Genomic DNA, 20970 nt, shown 5'->3' on the forward strand with positions numbered 1-20970 from the left:
CTGGTCTTCATCCTGAAAGACAATTGGGGGGGGGAGGGGTTCACCCCTACGGAGTTGCAGTTACAACCATGACCGTTATTATGGGCAGACTGAATAGGCCATGCTAGTCTTTCTCTGTCATGTTCTATGTTCTATTGTGAAGACATCTGAATAAAGATCAATAATATGTACAAAAGATAAGTCCAATTAAAGTAAAATTAATGACAGCAGCAAGGTAAAGTTGTCTTACATTCAGAGCAGAGTGAACTGAAATAAATACAAAAAAACAGATGGGGAAAATGTTAGGCTGTTTTATTTCTGAAGTCTTTGTTCTTTCCTAGAAGCCTGTGGTATTGAGGTCAGATTGAGCTAAAATGTTTTCTCTCACAAAAGCAAGCAATAACAATGAGAAGAAGTGGATCTCTTCAGCTACAGAAATCTGCCATCTTAAAACATCGACCAACATAAAGACTCTTAGGTTGAAGGAAATTTACGTAGGTGTCATGTCACAGAAAATACAGTACAGCACTACATCATAACCTTATGTTACTAGCTGCAGTAACAAATTGTTATAAGATTCTTTATCTACAAATATACCCCCCCCACCCACCCCTTTTCATGAAGCCGCACTAGGCTTTTTTATCGCCGACCACACTGGTATTAGCTCGGACACTCATAGATTTCCTATCAGAGCTAATGCCGCCGTGGTGAGCGTTAAAAAGCCTAACATGGCTTGGTTAAACGAGGGGGTGGGGAGAATCTGGTAGGTTTTTGTATTGGTCACTCTTGACTAGATTCCGTAAATGGCACCTGAATTTGTGCACTGAAAAAATGCACATGGAGTGCTATTCTATAAACGTTGTGTGCCATTTATAGAATAGCGCTTAGAGCCAATTTCCACGCCAAACTTTGGGTGCAAGGATTTACACCAATTGAAACCTGGTGTAAATACTGGCGGATCTCCTGAATTTTATAATACTGCATGCATCTTTAGTGAACGCCCCTGATCTGCCCTTGGCCGCACCCCCATCTGAACTGCGTATTAAAATATCCGCATGCGGATCTTTATAGAATAGCACTTTGCAAGATGCGTGCAAAAATCCAAATTAGAGCCAACTGCTATAATTGGTTATATGTGCCCAAGTCTTGCTAGTTAATGGCTCATTACTCAGTTGATGAACGTACAAATGATGGGCATGCACCCAAATCTATGCACGTAATTTTGGGTGCCACTTGGAAGGATTAGGTTCTTTCTTCGATAATCCTCTTTCCTGTAGAACAGCATACAATTCCTTACGAATGGGTTATATACCCCAACTCGCAAGCTGGATTCTACAAGGCATCAATCATTTTTCTCAGCTCCACTTCCTTGTCTCCCTGGGCAGTGCCCTCTCTCTTCAGTCTGTACTGTCCTCCCTTGGGGCTAGGCAGGCACCTAGCACAGAGTGAAACGACCTCAGCCAACTACTGCCCATGAAGGGAACCTTCTCTCCCTTTCTCCATTCACCCAGTATGGGGAGTCTATCAGGCTAATTAATAGCCAAAACAAAACTTTATTGGAGTCAGCTCCTTAAACGTACTAGAGTTTGGGCTTTAAATTTAACTCAGTTCCATTTAAATCCATCAACCTATTTTGTTTCACAGTTCCCCAAGCAAACTTTTTACAGTTCCTTCTTCATGTCGGCTCTTACACTGGCAGTTTCTTGAGCCTTAGCTTCTGTTCTAAACAGCAGGCTTTTATTTTCTACAAAAAAAAAGCCACAATATGAAAACTGTTGATGCTGCCTTTAACTTTATCCACCCATTTCATCAAGGCAAAACTGAAATGGGAGAAGGGGAAGAATACCACCCAAACTCCTGTGATAGTCAGGCCCTCCCACGTTCTTTCCTGGCAGCTAAACTTTCTTTTTCTTTTTATAAATCTTTATCTATTTTTAAACTTTGACAGTGCAATACAATTATTTGAACATAAATATTTTATAAAACGCACTGTTAAATACACAATTTATACATAAAACAATCATTTTGGCAGCTAAAGGTTTTTTACAGTTCCAAAAAAACACCCTTTATGTAGTATTTGGAGCCCTACTCAAGCGCATCTACTTTCCAGGCATTCTCTTGTCCTCTAGCACTGCTAAAACCCAACAAACAAACCAAAAACCCACAAGCTGTAGATATTTTTCTCAAACTCATACTCTATGTTTAGGGTTGCCAGATTTCCCCTTATAAAAAAAAAAAGAGAATACCTGGCTGCGCCCCATCTGCCCCCCAGTCCTGTCTTGTTCCACTCCCAGCCAAACCTCCTGTCTCCTTTCCCAAGGTCTGGAGGGCCTCTGCGCATGTGCGGATGTCGAAGTGATGACATCACAAGCATGCACACATGCGTATGACATCATCACATCAACATCCGTGCCTGAGCAGAGGCCTCCAGGCACAGCCCTGAACTCGAGGAGTTCCAAAATCTGGACAAACTACCTGGTTTTGGAAATCCCTTCAGGCACTTTAAAAAGAGGACATGTCTTGGTTTTCCTGGAAGTCTGGTAACCCCATCTATTCTGATTAATCAAGGTTATTCAAAATCAATATGAAGGTTTTCTGGCTCACCTCCCCTTAAGCTGTATATCCCAGTTCCTATCTCTTCCTGGCTCTTGTATTTCCATAGCTTAAGCTTTTTCATACTCTTTCAGCTCTGCCTTTCTCCGGTGTTTCTCCCAACAGCTCTCTCTCTCTCTCTCTCCTCAATCTGCCCATTCCCCACCCACTTCCATGGGTGCCTCCTCTGCTATTGGGGAAGTATGTTGCCTTTCATTTTGTTCCCAAAAGGGGATTGATTCCGCTTCACCCTCGGAAGATTGGTCAGGCTTTACAGGCAGGAAATTTCTTTCTCTTCTTTTAATAGGGGTCCAAGCCTATCTTGAAAGTACTTGAAGGCTGCCAACTCCTTATCTAGACCTTATGAGAAATTGTTTCATTAGGTCCAATTTGATGTGCAGTAGAGGCATCAGTACTTTCTGTGGGTCCACCAGTGGTTCCCGTTATGGAGCAGTATGGCTTTGATGCTCCTAGATGAGCTATCAATGAAGAGATGCCACCCTTTCGGGTTACAGGTGATTCCAGTTGCCTCAAACAGACTGGTCACATTGTGGCAGAAGCAGAGCCTATCTTGATGGGTGAAGAAGGTGGAAAAAGCTTGGTGACACTTTCTTTGATCTGTGGCTTGTTCATGCTCATTCAACAAATTCCACTGCTTGAGCCCAGACATCAAAAGCTCAACTTTGGACTTGGTGAGGCCAAGATCTCTGATCAAGTCATTGAGGTTTTTTTGATTTGGATAGTACAGGTTTCTGTCAGCTGCACCATTGATTTTATAAACTGGATCTACAACATCTCTCTCACTCTCTGATTTGCTTCTCTCTCCTGAAGACAGCTGCTTTCTTTCTGGGGGAGTGGGCATAGGGAGCTCAGGGCAATGTGGCATCGGGGCGATGGATGAAGAAATGTCCAGATATGTGACTGCAGATGCAGTCTTGCTAGTTTGAAGGGTCCATCATACAGAAGTAGCAGTTACTTGAGTTGCTAGTGGGTTCCCAACAAATTCTTGGGATAGCAAACTTCATGGCTCTAGTTTCCCTTCTGTACCATCCTGTAGAAGAAAAAAAAATGAAATTGTGGCAATGAAAACAATAAATTTATTTCACCTATGACTAATTTGTATGAGATTCTTGCAGCATATTTCATATATATTTTCAAATAACATTGAAAAATTTTAAATTGAAATATATTTTTAAAAATAAACATTCTAATACATTTTATAGCAGAAAATTTCACCATCCTAATGAGAATCAAAACTGTCTTACCTTCCAGAGTTGGTTTTTTTTGGCAGTGCTCTCATGTAAAATAAGGTGCCCAAAATTTGTCTTGATCCCCCAACATGCATGCTGAAATATGCCTTTTAGACATCACACATCTTAGCAGATGTTTCTATGGAGTACTTCTTCCCTCTTGTCTTGATAAATTGGCCGCATGCTTAGCAAAATGCATCTGCCAGATGTTTGCAGCCTCTGGATGCCATCTAAAATATTATAGATGTGCTACCACTTAGGTGGCTTGAATTGAACTGAGCTGGTGGGATTAAGATCTCTGTAGTTATACTGTATTACTATTTATATTGATGAAAAGTTCTAGAAAGTTCTTGAATTTAAGAATCCCTTTTATAAAGGCCTATGGGCCAAAATTAGTAGATGAAAGGTAAATTTCAAAATATCAATGTCTTGGTCACAAAAGCAAAATTTGAGGGGAATAATAGTTTTGTGGTATAGGCAATTACAAGGAACACTTAGAGGGGCATAATTTAAAAAAAAAAAAAAAACATTTGAGGCCCTAAACGTTGAAAGTAGAAGCAGGGAAAATGTCCATTCTAAAAAAAAAAACGTCCAAAAGGAGGTTTATTAAAAATAATGGCCTGCCTCTAAGTTCAGCTGTTTAAATGCCAAGACCACCACTATGTCTACACTTAAGACATATAATAAACAAAAAAAGCCTAAGTCCCAAATGCTCAAAGCCAGGACTTTTAGGCAAAGGAGGAGCCAGTCCTTTGCCTAAAAGCTGGATTCTGTAACCGGTGTCTGTCAAAAAAACACCGGTTACAGAATCCCTCCCCTAGCAACGATTGAGTCAGGAGAGATGGCTCATCGCCCCTGCCCCAATAGCGATACCACCAAGTGCCGCCAAATGTGGCACTTGGGATCGCTATTGCGGCAGGAGAGATAGCCAATCTCTTCTGACATGATCCACCCCCCCCCCCCCCCGATCGGATCGGGAAGAAGGGAGCCCAAGCCCTCCTGCCCCAGCAACCCCCACGATCGGATCGGGAAAGGAGGGAGCCCAAGCCCTCCTGCCCCACCAAAAACCCCTACCCCCCCACTAAGATACGGGCAGGAGGGATCCCAGGTCCTCCTGCCCTCGCCCCCCATGATTGCCCCTGAACCCCTGATCGACCTGCCAAAGCCCCCACCCACTAACCCTATGACACCCCCTGTTGACCCCGCGACTCTACCCCCACCCCCGACACCCACCTTTTACCTTAAAAAAGTTGGACGGACGGGTCCCAAGCCCGTCCGTCCAGTGGGCCCGCCATCTTCAGAATAGCGGACCTTAGGGCCTGATTAGCCCAGGTGCCTCAAGCCCTTCCCACAGGGGCTCCTGTGGGTGGGTCCTTAGGCACATGGGCTGGGTTGGGCTTGGGACCCATCCGTCCGACCAACATTTTTAAGGTAAAGGGGGGGGTCGGCAGGTGGGGGGGTGTCCCGTTCGGGGGTGAACGGGAGTTCAGGGGCGATCGTGGGGGGGTACATTGATGGCAGGAGGACCTGGGATCCCTCCTGCCCGTATCTTAGTGGGGGTGGGGTATGGGGTTTTGGCGGGGCAGGAGGGCCTGGACTCCCTACTGCCCTGATTGTATCGGGGGTCTTGGGTTGTCGTGGCAGGAGGACCTGGGCTCCCTCCTGCCCAATCTAGTTGAGGGTGGGGGGGGGGGGTGGATCGCGGTAGGAGAGATTGGCTATCTTTCCTGCCGCGATCGTTGCTGGGGGGGGGGTAGATTTTGTAACTGGTGTTCTTTTTGACAGATACCGGTTACAGAATCCAGCTTTTAGGCGAAGGAATGGCACCCTCCTTCGCCTAAAAGCTCTTGTGTTGGGCGTTTGGGACATAGGCTTTTTATGGGTTGATTATATGTTGTTAGTGTAGAAGTAGTGGTGATCTGGGCATTTAAACAGCTGACCATTGAGGCAGGCCATTATTTTTTTTTTAAAAACTCCTTTTGGACGTTTTTTTTTGAGAATGGACATTTTCCCTGCTTCTACTTTCAGCGTTTAGGGCCTAGGCCATGGGTGTCCAATGTCGGTCCTCGAAGGCCACAGTCCAGTCGGGTTTTCAGGATTTCCCCAATGAATATGCATGAGATCTATTTGCATGCACTGCTTTCAATGCATATTCATTGGGGAAATCCTGAAAACCCGACTGGACTGCTGCCCTCGAGGACGACATTGGACACCCCTGGCCTAGGCCAAAAGGGGACTTAGACGTTTTTTTATTATATCCCTCCACGGGTATTATATAGAAATATATGACATGGAAATTGGTAGAGCTTCCCCTATTTTTAGCTTCTCTAAAGTGTTCTTTAATAAGGGAACAATATTATCAGAATATAGAAATTGTGCATCAGCTCTAATGTAAACTCCTAGGTAATGAACAGTGGCGTACCAAGGGGGGTGCGGTCCGCCACGGGTACACGCTCCAAGCGGGAACATGCTCTAAGGGGGTGCACAGCAGGTCGGATCCGGAACCTCCCGCACTGCTCCAAATGGCACCTCAGCACGGCTGACGTACTTATAACAGAGCAGAGGCGGCAGCCGCGCTGAAGTGAACAAAGTTCCCGCGATGACTGCGCTGTCTCCCACCTCTGTTCTGGAAGAGGTAAGTGACGTCGGGGGGGGGGGGGGGGGTGGACTAGCAGCCACAGTCATGCGGGATCTTGCCGCAACTCCGTGTGTCTGCCAGCCCAGTCCCCTCTGACTTCACTTACCTCTTCCATCCGGAGCAGAAGCAGTCATCATGGGATCTTGCTGATTTGGGATGGAGAAAGAAAGGATCATAGTAGGGTGGTGAAGGGAGAGAAAGGAGGTCAGGGTGTTATGGAAGGGTATGGAGGGTGAGAAAGGGGGGTCAGGGTGGTATGGAATCATGGTGAAGGGTGAGAAAGGGGGTCAGGGTGGTATGGAAACATGGTGGAGGGTGAGAAAGGGGGGTCAGGGTGGTATGGAATCCTGGTGAAGGGTGAGAAAGGGGGGTCAGGGTGGTATGGAATCCTGGTGAAGGGTGAGAACGGGGGTCAGGGTGGTATGGAAGCATGATGGAGGGAGAGAAAGGGGCAGATGCTGATGGAAGTGGGGGGAAGGGAGAGGAGAGAGTGAAATGCCAGACCATGTGGGTGTGGGAGAGGGAAGGGAAGAAGAGGCGAGGAGAGATGCCAAACCATTGGAGGAGGGTAGGGAAGAAGATGGATGCCAGACTAATGGAGGTGAAGGGAGAAATGGAAGGGGGATGCATGCATAAAGTTTCTAGAACGGGAATAGAAAGAGAGAAAATGTCATAAAGAAAGGGCAGAGAGAAGGTAGACAGTGGATAAAAGAAAGAGAGTGACAAAAAGATGAGGAAAGCAAAAACCAGAGAAGACAAGGTAGAAAAAAATTATATTTATTTATTTATTTTTTGCTTTAGGTGAGATGCATCGCTGTTTCTGTGATGTTGCATTGTATGCAGAGTCCAGCTTCTTGGTGCTTCAGTTTAACCTTTGTCTACGTATTTTTATTCTCTCTCCCCATTTACAAAACTGTAGAGCGTTTTTTAGCGTTGGCATCTGAGCTGTTACCACCATGGCTAAAAACCACACTACAGTTTTGTAAAAGGGGGAGGGGTTAGTTTGGGATGACATATTCCATACTAGGCGAAGGTGTTTTCTGTGTTCTGTGTGTTCGAAAGACATTGTTTTCTGTTAGGATTGACAGTGTAGGATTGATCTGTACTAGTCTGGCTTGTTTAGTTTTACAATGGGTTTATTGATGTACTGCTCACTGCAGTATGTAAGATGATGCCTTTTCTTAGGTATTCATTTGTGATGTGTGGATTGTTACTAAAAATCATGTTTTTCATACAGATGGGGGGGGGGGGGCATAAATGATGGGCCCCGGGTGTCATATATGCTAGGTATGCCACTGGTAATGAATAGCCCCTGTGGCTTCCTTGAGAGAAAACGTTGTCAATAGCTGGAATATCATAAGGGTAGCAACTATTTTTATTTTTATTGAGCCCTGGTTGGGTTTTTTGTTTGTTTGTTTGTTTCTGCAAATATGGCAACCCTAGTACAAATTGTACCTGAAGCTATGGAAGCTCTTTAGGAAGCAGGGACTGTTGGAGTTCCTGTGTCATCTGTTACTTCAATGCTACCCTGTTGGAAGCCTTTGAGATGACAGCAGGTATAAAAAAAAAGGCTTTGTTGCAACTCTGAAGACACAGCAAAGTGGCAAAGGGTAGGAACACTTAATTTAAAATGTATATTCTACTTTTTTGCTCAACCAGAATGTACAGAGCAGTCTATAAAGACACAAAAAAATATAAAAGCAGCATAAAATAAAAATTCCATAAAAAATTAAAGTTCTAAATTGATACCAGAATTACCGTATTCGTAATTACTTTTTTAATATTCCTTTAATGTTCTTTCATATTGAAAGTATAGAGTATGTTGTACAGAGCAGTGATACAAACTCCTATTTTAATGCATTATGAATTGTGGTAGACTGTGAAATATGTAGAAGGGTATGAATACTTTAGGCAAGACATCCTCCCAGATTTTATATATGTGCCCTAACTTGCATGGGCACTTTAAATGATTAATGAGCCCTTAACTGACAATAATTGGATGTTAACCAATTATTGTAATTAATTGGCATCAGTTAGGATTTGCGCACACATGTGTCTGCATGCTATTCTATAAGGCTCAGACCTAACCTTTACAGTGCAAATCTGAAAAGGCGGCATGGTCAGGGGTGTGCCAGAGACATTTCTGAAAGTTGCTTGCACAATTACTGAATACCACCTCAGTGTGCCTAGCTTGGGTGCCAGCATTTTACACTGTGTCTCAGGAGGTGTAAGTCTGGTACTCAAAGAGTCGCATGGAATCCTCACTTAGGTACAATTCTGTACTGTTTCTTTCATATCTTTGGGGGGGGGGGTGGAAGGGGGTGACAAACTGTTTGTATCCTGTCTGAGGGGAGAGTGGGCTTGTGTACCCATGCAATTGCTAATCTATAATGAAATGAAGCAGTAAGGAAGTTGAAAATCAGCTCCTGAAGACGCTGGAATAGCGAAACGTGGTGCTATGTCGGGCTGGCTGGACACAGTCTGAATTGGAGTGAGAAGGCATTATAACAGCTTTGTCTAAGAATCAATGTATGCTTGTTGGAACATTGGAGAATACTGGAGAAATGAAATAATACACCCAGACTATGATGTGGAACAGCTTTATTTTCATCAGAAAAGGCTTGGGAATGGACTGAGTACAAGCTCCAGGTTTTCTTCCACTGCATTGTGGGATAATACAGACTTTAGTAACTGGAAGTGCAATATGGATTCATTTATGTTTAACATATAATATAGAGCTCCTTTTACAAAGGTGTGCTAGCGGTTGCTAGCTGCTACCGCCTCCTTTTAAGCAGGCGGTAATTTTTCGGCTAATGCGCGCTAAAACCGCTAGCGCATCTTTGTAAAAGGAGCCCATAGCGTTAAGATTTGTGTTATTTAATAAAAAATACAGTATATTTAAATAAAAAAGCCTATCTAGTTATATGTATTAAATACTTTTTGAGATAGGTAATTTGGTTAATTGTACCCTGCTTTATAGAAAAGAATATGCATGAGCTCTATTTGCATACAATGGAAGCAGTGCATGGAAATAGATCTCATGCAAATTCATTGGGAAATCCAGACTGGATTACGGCCCTGGTGTAAATGCTTAAATGTAGGCAAGGGAAGGGAATGGGGTTTTTATATACTGCTCGGACAAGGTGTATTAAGTGGTTTACAATCATGTACTCAAGTATTTTTTTCCCTATATGTCCCAGCAGGCTCACAGTCTATCAAATGTACCAGGGGCAGTGGAGGATTAGGTGACTTGCCCAAGGTCACAAGGAGCAGTGTGGGATTTGAACCCACAACTTGCAAGGTGCTGAGGCTATAGCTCTAATCACTATGCCATGCTCTCCTCAGTTAGGCATATAACTGCTAGTAAGTGCTAGGCACAGCCCTGACCTGACCTGCCACACCCCTTAGCAGTTATGCATAATAGATCTCAAGGGTGCAATTTATTATCTACTAAGGACAGTTGCATGTGTAACCACTAATTAGTACCAATTATAGGCAATATGGTACTTAATACCAATTAGTAGCTAATTATTAAATTAAGGTACACATGCTACCGACACTATTCTATGAAGCGGTATGGAAATAATATGCACTGTATGTATGTGATCATATTTATCTCGTGTGATTATAAACTCTCAGTTCATTATTAATGCTGTGGTTTTTCTGCTGCCTTAGCTGTCTGCATTCTGTAGCCCTAATTAGAGTTGTACTGTTGATATTCTGTTTCTCCTGTTGAGGCTTTCTGCGCCTGCTTGAGCCAGGGAGCTTCAAAGGAAATTGCTACAGTTTGCAGACTGGTTGGCACAGGTAACTCTCAGAAGCCCATGTCAAGGCTTCTGACAATTTCTAGAAGTAGATCCTGATAGAAGCCAAGGTAGCTCTTGGATTTTCTGAAGGGGTGGGCTAATGACAGTAGCTACACCCCCAAAGAAGATTTAAGCTCTGCTTTTGGTGCCAAAGTTATCTTTTGAATTCTCTCCTGTTATCTGACCATCTAATCTGAAGGAGTGTCCCTTCATCTTTGCCTATGTCTGAGAGAAATATAGGCAATATGGTAAATACCAATTAGTAGCTAATTATTAAATTAAGGTACACATGCCACTGACACTCTTCTATGAAGTGGTATGGAAATAATATGCACTGTATGTATGTGTGCATATTTTTCTCATGTGTGATTATAAACTATCAGTTCATTATTAATGCTGTGATTCAGCCTGTTTACGAGGGGCAGCTGAAAAGTTCTCAGCCCAGCTGAAAAGAGAATGATGTGGAGCCATGAAACTTACAAGTTATGGAGTTTAAAGAGAGCCTCAGGGTTTATGCAGCATACTCTATTCCTGTGAGAACCTACATCTGAGGCAGAAGGGAGATAATATAAGGGGATGCGGGGGGAGGGGCAGTCCACCCTGGCACGGTCTTCCTAAGGGTATGGCACCCCTCCTCTCTGCCCCCCCCCCCGCTCCTCTCCTTGCCACACATGCGCACCCCTTGCCTTCCCTGTCCCTTTTTTACTTCCCCGGCACGAGGCTGCTGCCCATGTCAGCATTGGCGCTCTTTCTGATGTCAGTTCTGGGCCCCGTGCCTAAGAAGCGACATCAGTGGGCAGGCGGACACCAATGTGTGCATGCTGCTCATGCCGGAGAAGTTAAAAAGGTACAGGGAAAGGGAAAGGGGGGGGGGCGCGTGTGCACAGCAGGGGGTGGGGAAGAAGGGAGGGGTCCTACCACCCCAGGCGCCACTTACCTTTACTATGCCACTGGTGGAGTTTAACATCTGAAATACCATCAGCCTTCCTTGTGTAGAGATTGATCACTTTGCTTTTTGCAACACCTTTGTTTTGGAGGAGTAAGGAGAATGGATATCCACTGTATATATAAGTTGGAATTGGCCCTTTACATAACTGTTTCATCAACCGAGAGAATAAAGTTCAAGATTTTTGGAGTTTCTTCTGGTGTGATCTGCCTTGGAGTGAGTGAGTGAGTGGACAGTCTGATGTGTGCTTGCCATGGCCTCCCCCCCCCCCCTCCAGCTTTAAAGTTGGTCCCGGCCCAGTTTCTGACAAAAGGACTGGGTAAAATGTGGACCTCAACCGCACATCCTAGTACTCTGGACCTTTGGTTAACTTTTACTTTATGGATCCTCCCTAATAGTTAGTGCTTGGAAGCATTCTGCAGGAGATAATTCAGTGATGGTCTGTTACAGCAGATCCATGGGGCATGCAGGGGGGCAGTGCAGTGTACTGAGGTCTGCCAGATTTAAATTAACCTCAGAAAACCACGGCTGTCACAATGGGGGGGGGGAAGCATGTTTGGGGGAGAGGGGGCATTGAGGTCCATGAAAAGTACATCATGGGGTCTTCAGGGATGAGGCATTGAGGTGTTTTCAGTGTTACACTGAAATCCCAACCTGCAGCTGCCAAATTTATAAGGATCTGCTTCCCTGTATTTATTAACTCTGTAGTTATATTACAAACGGGGACTGGGTGAGAACACAACCAAGACGTAGGCTAAAAGAAGGTAGCATCACTGCCACAGAGCCTGGTGTTCTGGGCTCAAAACTGAGGTAACCAGTTTTGCAGGGGTAGATATGTCTGTTAAATCAGATCCATGGCCTTTGCAGGAGGGAGGGGCAGTGCTTTAAGCTCTGTTGGACTGAAATTGTAACCTGAAACCACAGCTGTCAAAGCTGTAGGAAGCTGATTTTTAAGGGCTTGTGGTTGAGGTCTGTGTTGATCACCCAGTCCAACAAATAAATTCTTTGCGTACCCCTTCTGCCATCATCTGGAAAGGGTCCAGGCAACTACCTAGCATCCCACTTAACCAACAGGCTTACATCTATAAGGTGGAAGTACAACTTTGAGCTTGAAGCATAAAATTGGGCATGCAAGTTTAAGAATTAGGGTGTTATTGTGTAACAAAAGAAAAGGACACAAAGTTATTCAACATGGTAGAGATTTTGCGAGGGCAATTTTCAAAGCCATTTTAGTGGATTAAACCACAATTTACCCACAGAAATGTACTTTTGACCACCACCCACCTTAGATGTGGACAAAACTACATGTATAGTGCCATTCAGGTTGCCACCTAACTTCAAATCAAAAGGAACAAATTGGTTTTACCTTATGGTATGGATGGATTTGTTGGTTTGATTTTTTTGGGAAACTCAATTAGAACTAAAAGTCCAAGTATACTATGGTAAAACCAGGACAGGATTAATCTGTCTTTATGACATAATAGTAGGGTTGATACCTGACACTATCACTTGAATAATTTTCCCTGACTAGAGGCAAGGTACTTATGGGACACGGGGGTGGGAGATAGGTAGTTTTTGGATTTTTAAAAATTTATTTCCAAAGCTATGTGCATTATTTTGCTCAGAAGAGGGGCTCACACAAAGGATGTGCAGATATATGCAGATGCTTTTTCCTTAATTTTCAAAGTGGAGATATGCACCTTCTTTCACAATATAAATTGATGCAGTCTTCAAGAAAATAAATTATGTGCAATCTTTGTAGATACGCAGTTTGACAATTGCCCATTACAAGCACCAGACAACCTTCAATTCAGCCTTCTAGATCAGTGTTCTTCAACCGCTGGTCCGTGGACTAGTGCCGGTCCGCAGAAATTTCCTGCCAGTCCGCAGGGCCAGCACGTGCATCGGGCCCCATTCAGTGCTCTTCAGCCGCCGGTCCATGGTGCGATCGATTCGGCATTGTCTTCGGGTCAGCTCTCTCTTCCTCAGTGCTGCAGTGCACAAAGCTGTGGGCAGAGGCTCCTATGCGCCTGTGCCTGAACCGGAAGCCTTCTCTCTGACATTGCAACATCAGAGGGAAGGCTTCCAGATGAGGCGTGGCCGTGGGACGCGTGAGGAGCCGCTGCCCACAACTTTGTGCACTGCAGCACTGAGGAAGAGGGAGCCGGCTCAAAGATAACACCGGGGTGGGGGCAGGCCAGAAGGCAAGGCACAGCATGGAGGGAGGGAGACAACAATGGTAGGGGGCAATGATTTTATTTTTTAATTTAGTGATTGATTTATATCTGCTGTCTGTTCAGGAAGAAATGCATTTGTTTCTTCTCCTCTGGGGTTGTACTGCATACAGAGTCTTGCACCTTAGGGTTTGTTTGTATATATTAGTACTTTTAGATTTTGGTCCCATAGTTGCATGGGGTTATCTGTGTTCTGGTAAGAATGAATTTGAGAAGCATACAATGTGCTTTGTATAGTTTAATTTTGTGGTTAACCATTATGTGTTGTTAATAGGATTATATTGTGTGTATACTCTATATGAAAAATGAATGGAAAAAATGGTGTTACAATTAGTACTATTATGGGGACAGGGTCTGGGGTGGAGATGGGCGGGGTCTGGCCCATGACTTAGCCCAGTGTTCTTCAACTGCCCGTCCACAAAATAATTATTTTATTTCTGCTGTCAAAAGGTTGAAGAACACTGCTCTAAATGGTCTTAAAGCAGTTAATATTCACAAGGGCTCTGTATCTTATTTCCAACCGAAAGGATTATATGTGAATATATATTTATTTAATTTATATAACCCGTTTGTAAAGAATAGCCAGATCCCTAGTTAAAAAATAATTAAAGGGCCCGACTTTTGTTCACAACTACGAAAAACGTTCAGAAACCAGATCCCTATTTCTGCCAAGTTTCCAGACTGTCTTTAGAAAAGTTCATTCCACTGAAAAGGTGCTCAAACGAGATCCAGCTGTTGCAGGCTATTTTTGACACTTCGTGAGATACTCATAAATAGCTAAAGCTCAATAGGTAGCCTTTCAGACTACAAAAATCATTTAGCTTTTTAATAGTAAAATTGATACTGGGCTAAACCCACTTCAGAAGCTCGAGATCATCGTCGGACGGAAGACGGAGACCCTCTGACGATGCGAACGACTTCGGGACTGGACCCTTTCCCGTGACAACCGCAGAGAATTTCCTTATCCGGCGATATTAGCGATTTACCTGGCAGGAAAGGCTCCTAGCCTATCAAATTGCTCGCGGCAACCTTAGCGCGGGCTGAATATGGACCGGCACCTCCCCCCCCCTCTCTCGCCACGCCTCCGCTCATTGTCCCTCACGCAAGACGCCCCCTCCCCCAAATCACTCCATGTGCTCTCTGACCCAGACGCCCTGCCCTCCCGCGTCTAATCGCAGGGGCGGAGAGCGAGGACGTAGTCCCGCCTCTTCACAAGGCGGAAACACAATGACGTTCAAAGGGAGGTTTGGAGCGCATAGCCGCGCCCCCCTCGCCTATACTACCTTGGCTCTCGCTTGCAACTCAGCAGCTGACAGTTCACGTGACGGACGAAATCTGGAGAGCAGTATGGCTGCGGTGACCGGGTGAGTGCTTCAGCGCTCCAAGCTCTGGGGGTTGTTAAGTTTTCTTTTTTTGTTAAAATATATATAGCCCGTCTAGAGCTGCAGACTATTTCAACCTGGGTTAGGGACAGGGATGTGTATTAAACAATTTCCTGCGTGGTACTGCTGGCCTCCCCTGCTGCCTTGCATAGAACAGTTACTTACGCATTCGGGTCTTGGGTGGCGGAATCGGTGTCCGTCAGTCCACCCACCCGCCGGTGCTGCTCAACTGGTCCCCTCCTGCAATGTCAATCATTTTCTTACCTCCCCCCCCCCCATCCCTCCAAGCAGGCAAACTACACTGGTGTGGAGTACCGAGGTCTACTGGTTAAAGATTTGTAGCGAAATGGTGTTTTAAAATTTACAACAAAACCAGTAGCTCTAAAATATAATAGTAAATAACGCCATAAAAATTTTAACGCAATTGTTCAGTCCCTTATATAGCAATGGTTCGTCACCGATTAACACCGGGCGCCTAGTGTCTAATTATTGATACTTAAGCCCATGTTTATTGTTAACTACAGGTTTTTACTATGTTCCGAAAAGAAGTTTCACGGTATCTAGAGTAATTTCCGGCATGCGCGTGCTCTTTGGCTTGCGTAAATTCAAGTTCCCTGCCCTCGTCCCTAAATAGGGACTGCATGAGGATTTAGGAGACTTTCTTCCTTCTCCAGAGATGTTGCAAAAATTCGGCGTGGAATGTATACCACACTCAAAGTAATCCAAGGGACACAAAAACGCGTATTTCCCCTTTCGTGGTGTTGTCTTTCGGTTACCTCGGAATCTATTATTGTTGTTTTTTTTAAAAAATCGGTTCCATTAACGTTTGTCTATGTGGGTTCCAGAGCAGAGCGTGACGTACTGAGTTCTTAGGGACACTAGTTAACCGTGCTCTACCGTTTTATCGGGGGAAACGTTTTTTTTGTTTTTATTTGTTAAGTTAGTTGTTTTGTGGTGATCATATTCTGATCGTGGTCCAAAGTAAGCAAATGAATGTTTTCTACAGTTTATTTGGATGTTTTCTACAGCTTTTTGAAGATTCAAGGCAGTTCTACCAGCAAAAAAAAAAAAAAAAAGTCTAACATAAGTAATTGACAACTGCAGCAGTAAAAATGTTCAAATAATATGAGGTATGACTACATAACAATGTCAAAACAATAAAACCATTTAATAGCGCAGGGTATTTGTAGTAGCAAAAAAAGAGGACATGTGGCTCCCGCCCCCCCCCCCCCCCCAACCTTTTTCTTCTCCTTTCTTGAGCTTGGGGCTGTTTCTGGAGGGCCTTCAATTCAAGCATGTGTGGATGCGGTACGATGATGCCACACACATTCATGGGATCTCATCACATTGCATCCACGCATGCTCGTAGGTCCTCTAAATGTGGCTCAAAGCTTTGGCAGAGCCTAGGCCTTCCAAAACCCAGATAAACTGCTGGATTTTTAAAAATCTGTCTGGACACTTGGACAGTCCTCTAAAAAGAGGACATGTTTGGGTAAATCCAGACATCTAATGATAATTAGCAAAGTGCACTGAAAACACACAATGGAGGCACAGAGGGTTAGATTTACTAACCTGCATTTTGTTCACGATCCTAGGCCGATCCGGGCAGGCCCGACAAATTCCCAAAATAGAAACATTTAAATGAGTACGATTGGAGGAATGCCCCCTCTGACCGCACCGATCGCTAGTGTGTGATCCCGACACATGCACAGACCATCTGTAGATGGTCTGCGCTTGCATCTAGCCGTGACTTTAAAAAAACAACTTTTACTTTACTTTAGCCCAGTGAGCCCCTGGCTTTAACCCGCTTTAAACCCACGGGCTCTCAGTGTGGGGAAGGGCAGGAGAGATTAGGGGCGGCAGGCAGTACCGGGATCAATCCCACTTTGCTACAGAGCATGTTTTTTTCTCGGATCACAGAGCAGGAGAATTGGAGCAGAGAGCAGGGTGGCAGGCAGGAGAATCGGGACAGAGAGCAGGGTTTTAGCACAAGCGACTGGTCCTCGCCAGTCGCTTGTTTTTGGCCAGCCAGTATAGTGAATCGCGCCCTTCCTGCTTTGCATGCTGATTCCCCTCATTTGCATGCACGGATCACAGGATGATCTGGACATAGGTTAGTGAATCGGGTCAGAAAGGGCTCACAAACCGATCAGTACATGATCGGTTTGCTTAGTGAATCTAGCCCATAGGGTTTTCATTTGGATTGGTTTCAGTTATAACATCCCAGATAAAGGATTGTGCCAGAACATGCCCATGTTGTCTTGTGCTTTTATTTATTTGGATTTGGCTCATGTCTTTTTCAGTTGTAGCTCAAGGTAAGTTATATTCAGATACAATATGCATTGATTAAATTATTAAATCACTTTTTATATACTACACCTTCTTTGAAACCGTGGAGGGGCATAATCGAAAGGAATGTCTAAATCCGTTTACATCTAAGTTGCAAGTCGTCCAAAGTAAAAAATGGATTGGAAGATAGCCAATGTCACGCCCATCTTTAAAAAGGGATCAAGAGGTGACCCGGGAAACTACAGACCAGTGAGTTTGACCTCGGTTCCGGGGAAACTGACGGAAGCACTGATTAAAGAACACATCGATGAACATCTGGAAAGAAACGAACTTTTGAAAACAACCCAACATGGTTTCTGCAGGGGGAGATCGTGCCTAACGAACTTATTGCACTTCTTCGAAGGAATTAACAAACGGATGGACAGAGGAGACCCCATAGACATCATATACCTTGATTTCCAAAAAGCCTTTGACAAGGTGCCTCACGAACGTCTACTCCGGAAACTGAAGAACCATGGAGTGGACGGAGACGTACATAGATGGATCAGAAACTGGTTGGCGGGTAGGAAACAGAGGGTAGGGGTGAAGGGCCACTACTCGGACTGGATGGGGGTCACGAGTGGTGTTCCGCAGGGCTCAGTGCTCGGGCCGCTGCTATTTAATATATTCATAAATGATCTAGAAACAGGCCAGAAGTGTGAGATAATAAAATTTGCGGACGATACAAAACTATTTAGTGGAGCTGGGACTAAAGAGGAATGCGAAGAATTGCAAAGGGACTTGAACAAATTGGGGGAATGGGCGGCGAGATGGCAGATGAAGTTCAACGTTGAGAAATGTAAAGTATTGCATGTTGGAAACAGAAACCCGAGGTACAACTATACGATGGGAGGGATATTATTGAATGAGAGCAACCAAGAAAGGGACTTGGGGGTAATGGTGGACATGACAATGAAGCCGACGGCACAGTGCGCAACAGCCGCTAAGAAAGCAAATAGAATGCTAGGCATAATCAAGAAGGGTATTACAACAAGGACAAAAGAAGTTATCCTGCCATTGTATCGGGCGATGGTGCGCCCGCATCTGGAATACTGCGTCCAATATTGGTCTCCGTACCTTAGGAAGGATATGGCGTTACTCGAGAGGGTTCAGAGGAGAGCGACACGCTTGATAAAAGGGATGGAAAACCTCTCATACGCTGAGAGATTGGAGAAACTGGGTCTCTTTTCCCTGGAGAAGAGGAGACTTAGAGGGGATATGATAGAGACTTATAAGATCATGAAGGGCATAGAGAGAGTAGAGAAGGACAGATTCTTCAAACTTTCGAAAAATAAAAGAACAAGAGGACACTTGGAAAAGTTGAAAGGGGACAGATTTAAAACGAATGCTAGGAAGTTCTTCTTTACCCAACGGGTGGTAGACACCTGGAATGCGCTTCCAGAGGGAGTAATAGGGCAGAGTACAGTACAGGGGTTTAAGAAAGGATTGGACAATTTCCTGCTGGAAAAGGGGATAGAGGGGTATAGATAGAGGATTACTGCACAGGTCCTGGACCTGTTGGGCCGCCGCGTGAGCGGACTGCTGGGCATGATGGACCTCAGGTCTGACCCAGCAGAGGCATTGCTTATGTTATGTTCTTATCTAAATATACGTCCTGCCAATTTGATCATCCAAGTTGCTAAATCATCTTTATACCACGTTTTCGTCCAACTTTTTGTCCAAGTCAAAAACACCTAGAACAAGCACTGTTGCACATGGGAGGGATCTGCAAAGTGATGGACTGAACACCCAGATATGGCACCTAAATAATGGGGTACCTTACATGGCACTGCTGTGAACTTCACAAAAAGAGTGCCATGTCTTCATCTCACTACAGCTCCCTTATGGGTCATCTTCAACATCCTTTTAGTAGTCACGGTGAGCCCCCCCCCCCTACCACATCCAGAATCCTCTAGACCAGTGGTCTTAAACTCGCGGCCCGGGGGCCACATGCGGCTCGCCAGGTACTATTTTGAGACCCTCGGAATGTTTATCATAATCACTAAAGTAAAATAAAACAGTTTCTTGATCATATGTCTCTTTAGCTATAAATGACATTATTATTAAGACTTAGCCAAAAGGAAAGATTTATAAACTATAAAGAGTTTTACCTCGTGCAAAATTGTCATTTCTTTAATAAAACATTAACTATTTTTTTCTGAGGCCCTCCAAGTACCTACAAATCCAAAATGTGGCCCTGCAAAGGGTTTGAGTTTGAGACCACTGCTCTAGACCCACTTATCTACCACCTCAATAGCCCTTAGGGCTGCAGGAGCCACTTAAATACCATTAAAAAGGGTTTTGGGGGTGTATAGGGGAGTGCACATGTTTAATTATCAATGCAGTGATTACAGGAGCTTATGGGCATGGGTCCTCCTCTCCAGGGGTCCCTAACCCACCCCCAAGACGGCTTAAGATGCCTCTGTGCAGCACGACTAGGCTTTCTTATGCCAGGCTGCCAGGTGATGATGTTCTGGAGGCACAATTTTCAAGTTGTGATTAATATTTATATGGGGTGGGGGAGGGGGAGGTGGGGTGGTCGGTGATCACTGGGGTAGTGTGTGGGGTGGTCTGTATTATGTGTTTGCAGTGCTTATCTGGTCACTTTAGGTGGGTTTTTGTGACTTAGACCAGTGTTTTTCAACCTTTTTATACCCGTGGACCGGCAGAAATAAAATAATTATTTTGTAGACTGGCAAACTACTAGGACTAAAATTTAAAAACCCCGTTTCTTCCCCATCTCTGCAAACTCGGTCACCTCAGTAACTATAGAAAAATAGACAAATATAGTGCAAAATATAGACAGCAGATATAAATTCTCAAAACTGACATTGCTAAATTGAAAATAAAATCATTTTTCCTACCTTTGCTGTCTGGTAATTTCATGAGTCTCTGGTTGTGTTTCCTTCTGTCTGTGTATCCTTTCTTTTATTTATTTCTTTCTGCACTCAGGCCCAAAAATTGTCCCTTTCTATTCCCTCCCTCTTTCCTTCCTATGTCTTTAGTGCCCCCGGTGCCTCCATGGGAAGGAGGCACCGGGGGCACTAAAGACTTGGGAAGTGTTTGGTGCCCCCGGTGCATCCTTCCCATGTCTTTAGTGCCCCCGGTGCCTCCTTCCCATTTCCTTAGTGCCCCTTCCCATGTCTTTAGTACCCCCAGTGCCTCCTTCCCATGTCTTTAGTGCTCCCAGTGCCTCTTTCCCATGTCCTTAGTGCCCCTTCCTGTCTTTAGTGCCCCCAGTGCCTCCTTCCCATGTCTTTAGTGCTCCCAGTGCCTCTTTCCCATGTCCTTAGTGCCCCTTCCTGTCTTTAGTGCCTCCAGTGCCTCCTTCTCATGTCCTTAGTGCCCCTTCCTTTCTTTAGTGCCCCCAGTGCCTCCTTCCCATGTCTTTAGTGCCTCCAGTGCCTCCTCCCCATGTCCTTAGTGCCCCTTCCTTTTTTTAGTGCCCCCAGAGCCTCCTTCCCATGTCTTTAGTGCCTCCAGTGCCTCCTCCCCATGTCCTTAGTGCCCCTTCCTTTTTTTAGTGCCCCCAGAGCCTCCTTCCCATGTCTTTAGTGCCCCCAGTGCCTCCTTCCCATGTCCTTAGTGCCCCTTCCCATGTCTTTAGTACCCCCAGTGCCTCCTTCCCATGTCTTTAGTGCCCCCAGTGCCTCCTTCCCATGTCCCTCTCACTGCCTTCCATACTTTGTCCCACCCCCACTCCCGAAGCCAGCCTGCTTGCCTGCCTACCTCCTTCCCTCCCTACCACGCAAAAAAAAAAAAGCCTCCCTCCTTCCTTTCCCCGGGTCGGCTGCTATCTTACCGTCCTGCTGCTG

The 20970-nt window shown here is 44.8% G+C and overlaps 1 protein-coding gene across 1 annotated transcript in view; it reads left to right on the forward strand.

Moving 5' to 3' along the window:
- The first annotated feature begins 14639 nt into the window (after window positions 1-14639).
- PEPD (peptidase D) overlaps window positions 14640-20970 on the forward strand; it is a 485574-nt gene continuing 479243 nt past the window's right edge. The window contains exon 1 of the mRNA XM_033941263.1: window positions 14640-14809. Within this exon, the coding sequence (XP_033797154.1) occupies window positions 14673-14809 (137 nt within the window). The 5' untranslated portion in view covers window positions 14640-14672. The remainder of the gene's footprint in view (window positions 14810-20970) is intronic.

The sequence above is a fragment of the Geotrypetes seraphini genome, chromosome 4, assembly GCF_902459505.1.
Source record: "Geotrypetes seraphini chromosome 4, aGeoSer1.1, whole genome shotgun sequence".
NCBI classification, from domain to species: domain Eukaryota; kingdom Metazoa; phylum Chordata; class Amphibia; order Gymnophiona; family Dermophiidae; genus Geotrypetes; species Geotrypetes seraphini.